General features: G+C 30.8%; 1 protein-coding gene across 1 annotated transcript in view; it reads left to right on the top strand.

The window, feature by feature from the left end:
- Window positions 1-13678, top strand: part of TRHDE (thyrotropin releasing hormone degrading enzyme) — a gene marked incomplete at its 5' end in the record, with an annotated part of 371592 nt that overhangs the window by 271460 nt on the left and 86454 nt on the right. The window contains 5 exons of the mRNA XM_081311312.1: window positions 87-152; window positions 769-956; window positions 6304-6392; window positions 12773-12906; window positions 13010-13065. Of these exons, the coding sequence (XP_081167438.1) occupies window positions 87-152; window positions 769-956; window positions 6304-6392; window positions 12773-12906; window positions 13010-13065 (533 nt within the window). The remainder of the gene's footprint in view (window positions 1-86; window positions 153-768; window positions 957-6303; window positions 6393-12772; window positions 12907-13009; window positions 13066-13678) is intronic.

Raw genomic sequence — 13678 nt, forward strand, 5'->3', positions numbered from 1 at the left:
AAATGGTTAATTGAACTGAGAAATAAATGTGTTTACTGGTAATTGCTTAACCTTTGAATTGTAATTACAATTTTATATTCTTATAGGATTATTTAACCATTCATAAGTATGGCAATGCAGCGAGAAATGATCTCTGGAATACATTATCAGAGGTAAAGTATAGGAAGCTCAAATATCAAAATGTCTACTTGAACATTTGAATCGTGTATATAAGCCATTATTAACTTTTATTGACACTGACAGTTTGTCTTTAGTTTTTTATTTCCATTTTCTTCATATTGCTTCCTGTTTTATTTTGATATATTATAATGATCAATGGTTCAAACTTATTTAAAGTACAAGTAGTGATAAAGATACCTTGCCTATTTTCAATATGACAATATTTCTGAAATGTGACTCTAATATAATATCAGAGATTCATGTTAAAGACATTCTGAAGTTTCAAATATATTTTTTCTATGTGATTGTAGACATTTGAGAGATAGAAAATGATGCTACGAATACTTTCTTTAACAATAAAGTATATTTTATTTTCTGTTATGTATAGACTTTAATGTTAATACAACTTTCATGCATGTACATATATACATATATAGGAAGCATAATTTATGGTAAGATTAATTTTACTAGTGTCTTATATTAATGTCACTTAATTTAAATGTCTTCGTATTTAGGAAAGTTTAAAAGGTAAAACTTAAAATGGCTTAATGTTAATTATGTTTATAATTCATGTTTATGAAACTAATTTATTCAATTTTGGTTGTAAAGGCTTTGAAAAGGAATGGAAAATATGTAAATATACAAGAAGTAATGGATCAGTGGACACTCCAGATGGGTTATCCTGTTATCACCATCTTGGGAAATACAACAGCAGAAAATAGAATAATAATTACCCAACAACATTTTATTTATGATATCAGTGCTAAAACTAAATCACTTGAACGCCAGAATAACAGGTAGAGCACTCTTTTTTTTACGTGAAAAAATGCTTTTATTTTTATATTTCACATTGCACTTTTAATAATTTAAAAAGCATTGATAATACATTCTGAAATATTCTAAGTAAAATATAATTTTAATTTCTTTCTTTATGCATGTTATTTCATTTTGATTCTTTTTACTTCCATTCTATGGATATTTTAACCCTCAATATGACAACATTATTTATTTCAGAAAATGGAATTTTCAATTATAAATGATGATATAAAAATTAAGATGTGATTTTTCACTTTTCTTCCTGAATATTTCTTGAATTAAATACAAGAAAGGTGTGTTGCAGTGAATTTTGAGAAAACCATGAGATTTATAAGACAAATTATAAAGGAAACTAACAATCCAGAAAAAAAAAACAATTAAAGCAAATGAAAATCTAAATAATATCTGAGTCAAAGGAACTTAAAATAGAATACCTAAAATGATCTAAGTATGAATGACGCTCCATATAAAAAATAAGTTCTCTTTCCTTCGCTTTTAGTGTTTGAAACCACTAAACTGACAACATACATGGATTGATTTGTTGTTATTTTACCTTTCTTTTGAAACTCTAACTTAATACCTGATAATTCATCGTGTAGGATTGTTTTCTTTTTTACCTTATGTTTTTTATTTTGTGTCTCATTTTAAAGGCTGAGCAAAAGAATGATAGTAGAACTGTATTAGTCAGTTTCATTTTTTTCTAAGGTGCCCTGGGTTAGGTTAACCATGTGCTGTCTCCCATTACCTTGGAAAATTTGGAGTCTGACTTCATCAACCATCAGTATCAGAGACCAGGAGCAGAGTTTACTTTGTTATCTCTAAGAGGAGTGGAAATCGTTCCTAAGTTATCTACCTCAAATTCTGGATATTCAGAGAAGTGATTGAAAACTTCATTAATATTTTCTGGTGTCTGTTGTATACAACAGACACTAGTATGGCAATATATAAAACAGTGGATGTGTAACCGATGTGATTCTGCAATCTGTATACGGGGTAAAAATGGGAGTTCATAACCCACTTGAATCAAATGTATGAAATATGATATGTCAAGAACTATGTAATGTTTTGAACAATCAATAATAAAAATTAAAAAAAAATTTTCTGGTGACCACATTTGGAATATGATTTAGGACAGCAGCTTCTTAAACCTTCTCAATATACACACACACTTTGAGGCACTGCCCTCTGCCTCCCCACTCTCTGTTCTTCTGTAATCCCACATCACCCTGTTGAACTGTCAGTGCTGTCTGGGTCTGCCCATCAAGGCTGCTGTCCCCAGCTCAGATTCCCCACAGCTGCCAAGTGCTACTTCTAATCCTTCACCATCTGGCCCCAGGCTAAACATGCTTTAGCATCAACCCTGGTCTCGCCAGGAAGTACATAAAAACTACTTGACTGTGGCAGAGCTGGAGATACTCAGGCCAGGCCTTCAAGGATGCTGAGTCTGACACAGCATCACTGATGCAGAAAAACATAAAAGACACATAGATGACAGAAAAAAACTTGAACAAAAATACTTTGTGAACCTATAATATATATCAGTATATCAGCTGTGAGTCTGGGAAAAATTTTTCCCAGGCTGTATATGTAGTATCTAGAGCTTCACATTGGCTGTTTTAAAATCATATAAATGATTTTGAACTCTGAGAAATTGGCATAGAAAGTATTAAGAGAATGATCATACAGGGCATCTTATTAGTCTCAAAAATGAGTTTACCTATTATGAAATAATAGAGCTTGTAGTTGCAAATGTAGTATTACAATTTTACATTATTGATCTTTAATTCACTGTGACATTCTGATCAAAGCTTCAATACTAATTCTGTCTGGCTTTTGTACATAGCTTTCCTAGGTCTTTATACACGATGCACACAGTTGATGCAGTAAAACCTATACCTATCTATGCCAGAAATTCTTTAAATTATGGATGTTTTCTGAACCAGGAGAGTCAATTTTTTTTCCATTTTTTTAGGGGATACCAGAACATAACTATGACATGCATAGAACATTTTAATGTGTTCAGTAATTATATTTTTCATACATGACAATTGTATTGCAGCAGAGAAAGGAAAGATCTTTAACCAATAACTGCACAAAGTTAATGAATATCTAACAGAGTGTAAAAATGTAATAGAACTGTGGTACTTGGGAAGTGGTGAATTGGTGAAGCCTTTTTCTTTATAAAGTTACTTCCCTATAGTGTTATATAACGTTTCCTTAACCACAGAGGAGCTTCTAAAAGTTTTGTGTTGTAGAGAATTCTATTTACCTGCATGTTTACATTTCCCATGTCTTATTGTCCTGATAGTAACAATCTCTAGTTTTTCATAAGCTTTACACTAATCCTTCATTAATGTTGATACTGTTTTTTAAAAGGTTCCTGACTCAGCTAAAATATATGCCCATTCTTTTCTACTTTAATGTAATCCTTAAAATTAAAGTTGTTTTATTATAAAAATGTAAACTGATAATGAAGACGGTTATTCCCTGGAACTATTAAAGAAAATAAATGGTTTTAGGGTCTTCTGAAATTAATTTTTAATGTCTTTTTAATGGTTAAATGAAATAAATAAAATTTGAATTAAACTAAAGAGGCAGAAACACAATCCATTCTCACAAGATCTTTTTTCTAGTCTCTTTTTAAGCTAACCCACTGAAGACTGATTTCTTTACAGCGTACCATACAGGGTCCTTTACTCAATATTGTTGAGTGTCCTCTAGTCTTTTAGCAAAACAACAAAACAAAACAAAACAAACCCCACCATGATTATTATGACTTCTTTGCTTTTAAAATGAAATTTATAAAATGACTAAATATGTTTTCTTTAAAAAGCTATGAAAAATAACAGGATGTCAACATGTCCAACAATTTTGAAATGAATACAAAATTTCAGATCTGCATGTAACTTGTAACAATTTATCTTTGTCACTTATATAGATTTTGTGTAGGGTACAAAAACTTCCTTAGAGAAAACATAAAAGTCTATTTTAAGAATTTTACAAAATATACCAACTTTGTGTTCTAAAATCTTATAATAGGTAACTTTTTTTATATCACAGCAGCTGTGCGATAGTGTCTGTTTATTTAAGTCATTTTCTCTATGCATATGATATTGACTGTAAGAATCATGCAAGTATTTATATGAATCTCATTTTCTTGTACCTTAGAGACTTTTTTGAAAACTTATATTGAAACATCTCAGTTTTTATGATGATCTCTGGCTATTTAGAAGAATACAGTTCAAATACAAGTATTAGGGGCACACAGTGCTTCACAAACATTTTTGGATCATGCTACAAAAAGACATATTTTCCCTTAATGATTTTTTAATTCTCCTAAATTTTTATATTCCTTGCTCTTTAACTAATACTTATCTGACTTCACATTTTGCTTGACCCAATTCAATGTGGAAGATGCATACAAAAATGTGAAGTTCATAAAGAACATTTTTTTTTAGAGAGAGAGAATCTTTTTTTGTAGATGGACACAACACAATGCCTTTATTTTTATGTGGTGCTGAGAATCCAACCTGGGTCCCACCCATGCTAAACAAGCGCTCTACTGCTGAGCCACAATCCCAGCCCAAGAGCATTTTTGTCTTACTTATAGGTTAATCTGGCCTTTTTTATTTTCCTTTAATCTAAGTCAATTCAATCATATTAACACATTCAACAGTGATTTATAAAACAACTCCTCTTTCATAGCTTTTCTCAATGACCCTGTAGTTTAACTTGAGAATTAGACTCAAACTGGAGACATTGTTGTCTAATTATTACAATTAATCAAAAGAGATTCATTATCTTTAAAGAATAGCTATTAAAGAAATATATCAGTTTTTTGTATCTTTATTCCAATAAATCTATCATTAAATATTTGTAAGATATTTTTAGTTCTTTGTTGGAAGTGTGAAAGTATTTATTAAAGAACTTACATGGGTAATTTCTCACAAAGTTTTTACTATCTAAAGAATGACTACCATAAAGTACTTCCTGACCAATCATGGGGAGTCCATTGTAGTATAGCATAGTGTCTCTGAATAGTTGACACTCAAAAATATTTCTGTAATTAAGTATAATATATAGTTTTCTAATTTAGAATCTTAAATGTGTTCTTTTAACTTTCAATAGTGGAGATAACAGTTGATATACAATTATGAATTTCTTCCAATCTTCTATTCAGACTCTTTTGTACCACAGAACTCTTTTTATAATGAGTGAAACAATTAACTGATCAAATAACCAAATTCTGCATGATGGATTCAGTGGAGACACCCTTTTCTCCCACCCTCAAAAAAAGGACATGATCTTGTGTCAATATGTTATGCCAAGCATGATCCCTCAAAAGTGTTCCATTCTCCATTTATTCTCATAGATATTAAACTCACACAATATCTTTACTTATTGTATCTTTACAATATCATTCTAAAATAAAAATTATTTTTCCCATACTGTAATTATTGGATACCCCTGTTGCTAATGGTGCAGTGGAGAGATCAATATAATCAAACTGTATTTCAAGGAAGAAAGCAAAGACTAGTCATTGGGCTTATTGTAAAATCATCCAGCAAATCTCTGGGTGCTCTTTGAGATTAAATTGATATTAATTCATGTACAAGCCTAGATATCAATTTTACCCTATAAAAAGGTAAATGTAAAAAAATGCTTCTTTTTAATAGTTGAGATTTATGAGTGACCCTGCATATTGATAGATGCTTTGACACATCAATTTGGAAATTTCATTTCAGGAAACAGAGTATTAAGTATGTCCCACAGTTTTGTTGGTATTGATCTGGATTTTGGGGAAATCCAATTAATTTTGTTATTCCTTTATTCTTTAGATGTGCCATATTATTCTCTCTCTAAAAATATGTTAGTAGTGTTACCAGAATTGTTAGATAATAACTAAGGAAAATTTTAAAGTGTAAATGATGAAACCACTGAAATTTATATTAATCTAATATAGAAAAAGTGGAAAGGGTTTATTTTTAGACTTTAATCAATATATAATGTGGTTCAGATTTTTGGAATATAGTTACTTTTTACTTTTAAAATGCAAATCTATTTTTTCTGCAAAATAAAGGTTTTTTTTGGCAGTTCTTTTGCACTGAAACTGAAACTTTTTAAAGTCAAGTCTTCTTAATGGCATGTAATAATAAACTCATCTTTTTGACTTATTTTTGTCTTTCTAACTGGGATTTATATACTTATTTACTTGTTTGTTTTTACTGAAGAGAGTAATAAAATCATATAGAAGGTACATAGAAAATGTTGTTTATTTTTGTTTGGATGTAGATATTTTATTCTTAAAGCTTCTCTTTTATTTTGCAGTTACCTGTGGCAGATTCCATTAACTATTGTAGTAGGAAATAGAAGCCATGTGTCTTCAGAAGCAATTATTTGGGTGTCTAACAAATCAGGTAAAATATATATTGTCCCCTGAGGAACTATTTGGTTTCAGATAATTGTTTGGCAACTTAACCTCTAGTTTTAGCTGTTATAAAATGTGAATAAAAATAAATTATATTGAGAAAGTAAAGGAATGTTAATCACTTCTAAAAACGTAGGTATAATATAGAATAATAGTCTAATTTCAAGCTTCCTAGGTAATTTTATATTTGTTTCTTTTATGGTAAAGAGAAAATTTTAAAATAAGTATCTGTAGAATTAATATTATCTGTTTTAGGCTGTGTAATTTTGTAATTCCAAGTGTAATTAAAATATAATCATAACTCCTAGTAGAACATTATTTCAAATGCTAAAATGTAGGCCTAATTTTTAATCCCATTTTCCTTCTACCTTTTAGTCTCTTTAAGGGACCAGACTGTCTCTTTAAGGGACCAGAAAGGCAATATTCTCCGTGGAATTAGATAATTATAGGGCCAGGAGGGAGGGGCTTTTACATGGCATCTAACCATCTCCTAGGTTGGGTCAAACCTCAAGGAGCAGAGAGAGATGAGATTCTATTCTCTTTCTAAATATCTTCAAATAAGATAGTGACCTGTTTCAATTCACTGTCAGAAACCTATTTCTCAAATCCAATCTATATCCTTCAAGCTAGAGTGTGAACCAGGTCCCTTTTATTTCTGTTTTCCATTGAGTTAGAGAAAAAGTCAATTATCATCTTTTATGTAACATTTCATTTAGATTTAGATGGTCAAGTGTGTCCATATTTTGTTTTTCTTATTTCTTTCTCACATACTGTTAATTGATGTTACCTTACATCATTTTAAACAGCCACAACTTTTTTTTTCAATAAGGTGAGGTATAAATAAACAGCTGTTTTTCCCTTCTGTCTTGCTATTATAAGGGAGACTAAAATGCTTAAAATACATAAAGGAAACAAGTTTTAAAGCAAAATATAATTTGTTTGCCAGAAATATAAACACTGGGAATTCCAGGTGTATTTTTACTCAAATTTTTAATGTTTCTTAATACATAATCACATATTATAAAAATATGTATTTTAACTTATACATGTTGTATGTGGTCGGATCCACAGCCCAGTTGTGCAAGGGCAATAGGTTAGGTTGCAGAAGGCCAAAGAAAATGCCCATAAATGGTACTTATGATTTATTGAGGAAAGCTTGCAAGAGATGAGTGCCTGCTCCTAGAAGACTTCAGTGATAATAGACTGATACATAGCACTTCTGTCCTTCAAGGTGTTTTTCCAAACAGTGCCTCCTCTCCCTCATGATGTTTTGTCCAGTAGCTGCTGGTTGGATGAGTGACACATATCCTTTCCATAGTGCCCTCAGCTCCCCCCGGCTGCCAGTGGGATAGAGGTTTTATGTTAGGCTGCGGAAGCAATGACAGCATCAGCATTAGCTTGCATTGTTTGCTTAGTTAGCTTGCATGGCCAGCATCCCAAGGAACAACTGTCTTGGCACAGATGCAAGAAAGTAGCTTTCTACAGATTAACACTAATTTACCATAATTCCCAGTGTGCATAATATGTATCCAGTGTTCTTCAAGATAATATGTTCCTGGACTTTCCAACCCAAGCTTGCTCTCAGTATTCCATTAACTTGGTGAGGTTTTTTGGGGGAAAAAAGGGGGATATTCAATGATATTGTTTACTCTCCCCCTTTTCTTTAGAAATGATACATATATAAAACATGCATGTGTAGTCTAATAAGACATTAAAGTATTTACTCTAACATTTGTTGATATTTACCTTTCTAAATAATTAGAATCTATAGTTTCATTGCATGGTTCTGAATTTATACCTACTATATTATTTGTCTGTATACCTCTCTTTTCCATTCATGTAGTTGTTTTATTTACCTATGTAATCTGTTATAAAATGATGAAAACAATTACTATAAAGTTTCAACTATTAGAATGAAATTATGCCACCCTAGGAAAGCCAGGAGCATGAGATAGAACTATCTTCAGAAATAAAGCAAAATACTCATCTTTTCAAGGTAGAATGAAAATGGAGAAAATTTAAAAAGTATAAAGGTATATTGATCAAACATCAGGAGTGGCCCAACAAGTCACTTGCAGACAGTGTCAGTGCAAGTCTGATTCTTGTAGCATCCGTTTCCCAGGACCATTTCCTTTAACTCTAGTTATTTCCGTAGTGTTATTCATAGGATCTTCTTATCCCTCCGAGAATCGAGAATAGTGTCACAGTTTTCTTTGACGCAAAGCCACTACTGGCTATGTTTGAGGGCTTGTTTTTTTTATATCCTTTCATTGTTAGTCAGAAATAATAACAGTGTATTAGTTCAAACCATGCTTGCCTCCTAAAATATTGCCTGTATTGATATATATGACATCACACACAGCTCCACAATTTGTGAAGCTCATAATTCTAGGAGGCACTGTTTGCGTAGACTATGGCATGAATGGCATACGCCTCTTCCCCCCAAAGTTATACAATGTTCAAACTGCAGAGCATAGTGTGTTATGGTTCATTAAATCATAACAGCATCTTCTGTTTGATACAAACGTTTTGAAATGTTGAGGCTTGGTGGGGGGATACTCATATTAAGTAAATGCTTCCCTAAAACTTGATAAATTAAAAAATCTGGAAGAACTTTTACAAGAGAGACCTAAAAGAAAAGAACACCTTGTTTTGCCTTTTCAATTATATCCTAGATATTCAATTTTATCTTGAAGTTTTCATTCTGATGACCCATAATAAAACTAATACCAGAAAGAGTTTTGGGAAGTAAGATATTAACTTCTATGTTCTTTTATAAGTTGTCATGTTCCCTATGGTTTAAAATATAATCAGTATCAATTAATCAATAGTACCAGTTGATCAGTATTGACTTCATGTTTTCCTCCATAAAAACATGAAGGAAATATTCTGGTGAATTCTTATCAACATATATGAAAAGAAATTATACATTTAGTTATATTAACCATATTGATCTTTTTTTGTAATTTTCACTGCCAATAGTAATACAAATTTGATCTCATAAGATATTAAGGCAAAGCCTTTGGTGGATAAGATGTATACATTTGATTTTAATCATATGTTCTTGGCAATTTGTTTTTTAAAACACTTTGGATAAATATCTAATTCCAAGTTAAGGCAAAGATCATTGTAGCCTAAAAGTAGTTTTTAAAACACTTTTTAAGTTTTTAAGATCAGGTTGAAATATTTATCCTTTTCATTCTTACTAGGAAAATACCAAGTATTCAGACATTTATAATTGTGGTAGCTTGCATATTGACTGGCTGTTCAATTAATGTTGCATAGAGGGGAATAAATTTAGCGTCAAATGTTAGAAAAGAAAAGATTCAAAATAAAAAAGAAACTGATCCTTAAAAATTAATGTAAAACATTAAAAATAGCATAATTCTGTGGTGCTTTCCTCAAACATTGACTCATTTAAGGTTCTCAAACCATTAAAAAACGAGTATTGTCTTTATCTACATTTTACATTTGAGGAAATTAAGGTTTCAGAAATAACTTACCCAGTGACAGTCAGTCAGTGAGATAAAGAGCTTGCTTTTTTATCTTAGGAGTTTAGTTTAAATTTAGGAGTGTAGTTTCCTTTTTTTTTTCTTTTTACTCTATTCTGCCCTTGACTACACACACACACACAGAATTTAAGTTTTTTGGTAGGTTTCTTTGAAAATCTGTCAGTTACTCACTATGATGTCTTTGGATATGTTCACATAGTTCTTTAAAGATTCCACAAAACATGATCTCATTAAGTTTTCACAATAGTCCAGTGAGGCAATGAATATATGTTATTATTCATGGGTTTGTCCCATGTTGTTACCCTTATTATTATTATTTTAATTCAAATTGTTATGCAAACAGCAAATATTTGGTATAAATTTCTAATTTCATTTCTCTTTTTATTCTAAAAATGTATAAAATATAAAAATATTATAAAATATTAACTACTTTGTGCCTTGATGTAGTCTGAATCAGACCATTTTGGATATAAATATAATTTTTAATTATTATTACCAACACTTGAAATATAACCTCCATACTTTTTATTATGTACTCATCAAATACGATACCTCATTAGGCCATTGGAAAAGATCTCTTTAAAATGCATTGCTTGCCATTAGTTAATTTGAAGAACATTTTAGGGATATAATTAACTAGAACTGAAAAGATATTTAAAAATCTATTACGAAATCTTTCAGGGAACCATTTCTTCAAAGATCTCATTTGTAGTAAAGGCATAAAAATATTCATGAATAGTAATAACCTTCAGGTTTAAGTTATGAATTCAATAATGGTGTACTTAAAAACAATAGATGCCTGTCTGCTTATTCTGGTTAGAAGATATAGAAAGTATAGGGATTGTTTTCCTATTTTAACATACATACTGATTTTAATTTGACTATATTCTACCTGTATGTCTTTGAATTGAATATGTTAAAATAAATAGAGCCAAATGAATCACATGGGGTTTAACATATGCCAGCTATCTAAAAAGTGAATAGGAAGTAACTTGAAGGATAGATTTAACATATAGGAATTCATGACCATGGCAGATTTGTAAAAATCTAAATCATGTGGTCATATATTGAACTTGATGCTTTAGCATTCTAATTAAAAAAAAAACACTTCTTAAATGAAAATTATCAAATTTGCTCTTAACTTAGGTGAATTAAATGACAATTTTATTATTTTTGTAATGAAAAGCTTAGTATACTTGAAGAAATTAAGATTGCTCAGAAGAAACAATATTTTTAATATTTAAGTTTTAATTTTCTTCCAGGAATTCAGGCATGATTAATCAAAACCTCTCCTTATAATGCTATTTTAGTTTTTTAAAACATCGTGTTTTCTTGTTACTTTGGTTCTAATTTTTGCATCTGTAAACTGAGGTGACATTCTAAAACTTCTTGTGTGGGTGACACGTTAAAAATTTAAAAATACGTGTTTGTGAAACTTCAAAGACTTGAGAAACCATTTTTATTTTCTAGTAGTCAATCTGATTAGTCTGTTGGAACAATTTTTCTTTATCTGTTTCAATGAACACAGTTTCTAAAGGTACTGAGAGCTGAATAATATCTGAAACATTAAGTTTTTATATTTAATATACATTGGGGTTTAAGCACTTTTGTTTTACTTCAGACTTTTGAAAATAAGCAATCTCTTAGGTACATTGTATTAAATAGCCCACCCTATTACAGGCCTGAGAAATGAATGGTCATTAATGTTCACCCAGTGGTTCTTGTGGTAAATCCTTCCTTGTGTGGCCTTTCCTTGAGAGAGAGTCCTTTGTAAATTCATTCCTTCCAAGGAAATAAAGGGGGACACTGTATTTCCTGTTTTGTATTCTGATGTGCCAACATCTTGATAAGGGAGTAAGAACCGAAGGTGTGTCTGTTACTCAGATATGAGTCAAGTGGCTTCTGTGGTACAGTCTATGATTTTGATTTATTGTAGAAATTAGATATAACAGTATAACAGAAATTAAATATAACAGTCTGGTTTTAATTTTTTTTTCCTCCTGGATGTCAGATTGTGTGTATGTGTGTATGCATGTAAGTTTATAAAGTCCACTTCATAGTGTAAATTCTGAGAGGCATGAGTCCTAAAGATTAACACCCAAATTCCTGGAATCATAACCCTCCCTCCGGGATGTCAGTAAAGGTTGACTTTACATGTGAATGTAGGTCACTCTCTCTACCATATTTGAAAAAGTTAAGTATTTAAGAAGTTAGATCATTTTTTTACTGGCTTCTGTTAATTGAATTAGCTGGTGAAAAAAATATGTTACCATTTTCCAAAGTGATTTCAATAAGCAGAATTTATTACCTTTGTTTATAAGTCTATGTGGAAATTTAGAGTCTTAAACAAATGTGGTTTCCTTTTTCTAGCATTATTGATGATGTGGAGAAGTGTGTTGTTTATGAGTAGTCCTAAGAAAGCCAGAGAAAAAAGGCAGGAGACAATGATGACTTCTAAGTAAATGGGCTGCATTGTTCTGATCACTTTCTGACAATTAAAATAAGAAGAATATGCATCTAAACACATTTTAATTTTAGCTGCACATGCACATACACCCTAATTGAAAGCTGCATGAATATAATAGTGTATTTCTAGGTTACGTTTGTTTTGAGAAAGAAAATATTTTATATGTAAGTAGTTTTTGTCAAGAACAAAAATATTTGTTACAAAAAAATAATTTACTGAGATAATAAATGCTAATGATTGATTAAAGAGTAGGTTTCAATGAGATATTTAGGATAGAATTTCTTTTTAATGATTGGTTTTGTTAACATCTTGTGTTCAGAAAACATAAACTTGATTCCATTTTAACTCTTAAATTTCTAAATCTATTTATTCTCAAAATGCTGTTTTCAGAGCATCACAGAATAGCTTATTTGGACAAGGGAAGCTGGCTGCTGGGGAACATCAATCAAACGGGTTACTTCAGAGTCAACTATGACCTAAGGAACTGGAGGTTATTAATTGATCAGTTAATCAGGAACCATGAGGTATATTCTAGACTTGCTCATAAGCAACATGCTTTGACATGTGAACACCTGTAATTTTAATCCTTAATGATTCTTTCCCCCCACCCCCTGATTGGTCTCATAGGTTCTTTCTGTCAGTAACCGTGCAGGTTTGATTGACGATGCCTTTAGCCTGGCCAGGTATGTTTTCCTGTGGATCTTCGTAATAAAAACTCTTGCCTGTAAGATTTTCTGTATTAAGCTGAGTAGTATGCATATTTTGAATTTAAGATATTAAAAATGATTTCTATCTCACAATCTTTGTGTTTAGATATGAATTATAATCACTGTGCCAAATTCTTGATCAATAATAGCCATAGGGTATTTCCAAGACAGGAGAAACTTGATCAATTTTGCTGCAAGTTCAATTTAACACTCTGGAGATTAATAATCTCTTCCAAATTTCATTAATGACTCTAAAAAATGGCCATTGTGCCATATTTAACTTTTGATAGAAAATATCTTCAAGCATCAGCAATTTTTTTTCCTCGACATATGCCAGTATGTCTTTATTAATATTCTTTTGAATGTGATTCATTATGAAAAGCTTGAGCGGTGAGAGAGATATAAATATCTACAGGATAAGACTGTTCTGGACAAAATATTTATCAATCTTGTAGTAAAAGCTTTTAGTTGTATTGGTAATAGTAATATTGTATTACTTTCACTATTAGATTTATAATGTAAAAATCAGTTATTCCTTTGAACAGTCATCAAATGAAATAATGAGCTCAAGGTACTTATTGTATTTTGA

Source organism: Spermophilus citellus, assembly GCF_964194105.1.
Source record: "Spermophilus citellus genome assembly, chromosome: 10".
Taxonomy (NCBI): domain Eukaryota; kingdom Metazoa; phylum Chordata; class Mammalia; order Rodentia; family Sciuridae; genus Spermophilus; species Spermophilus citellus.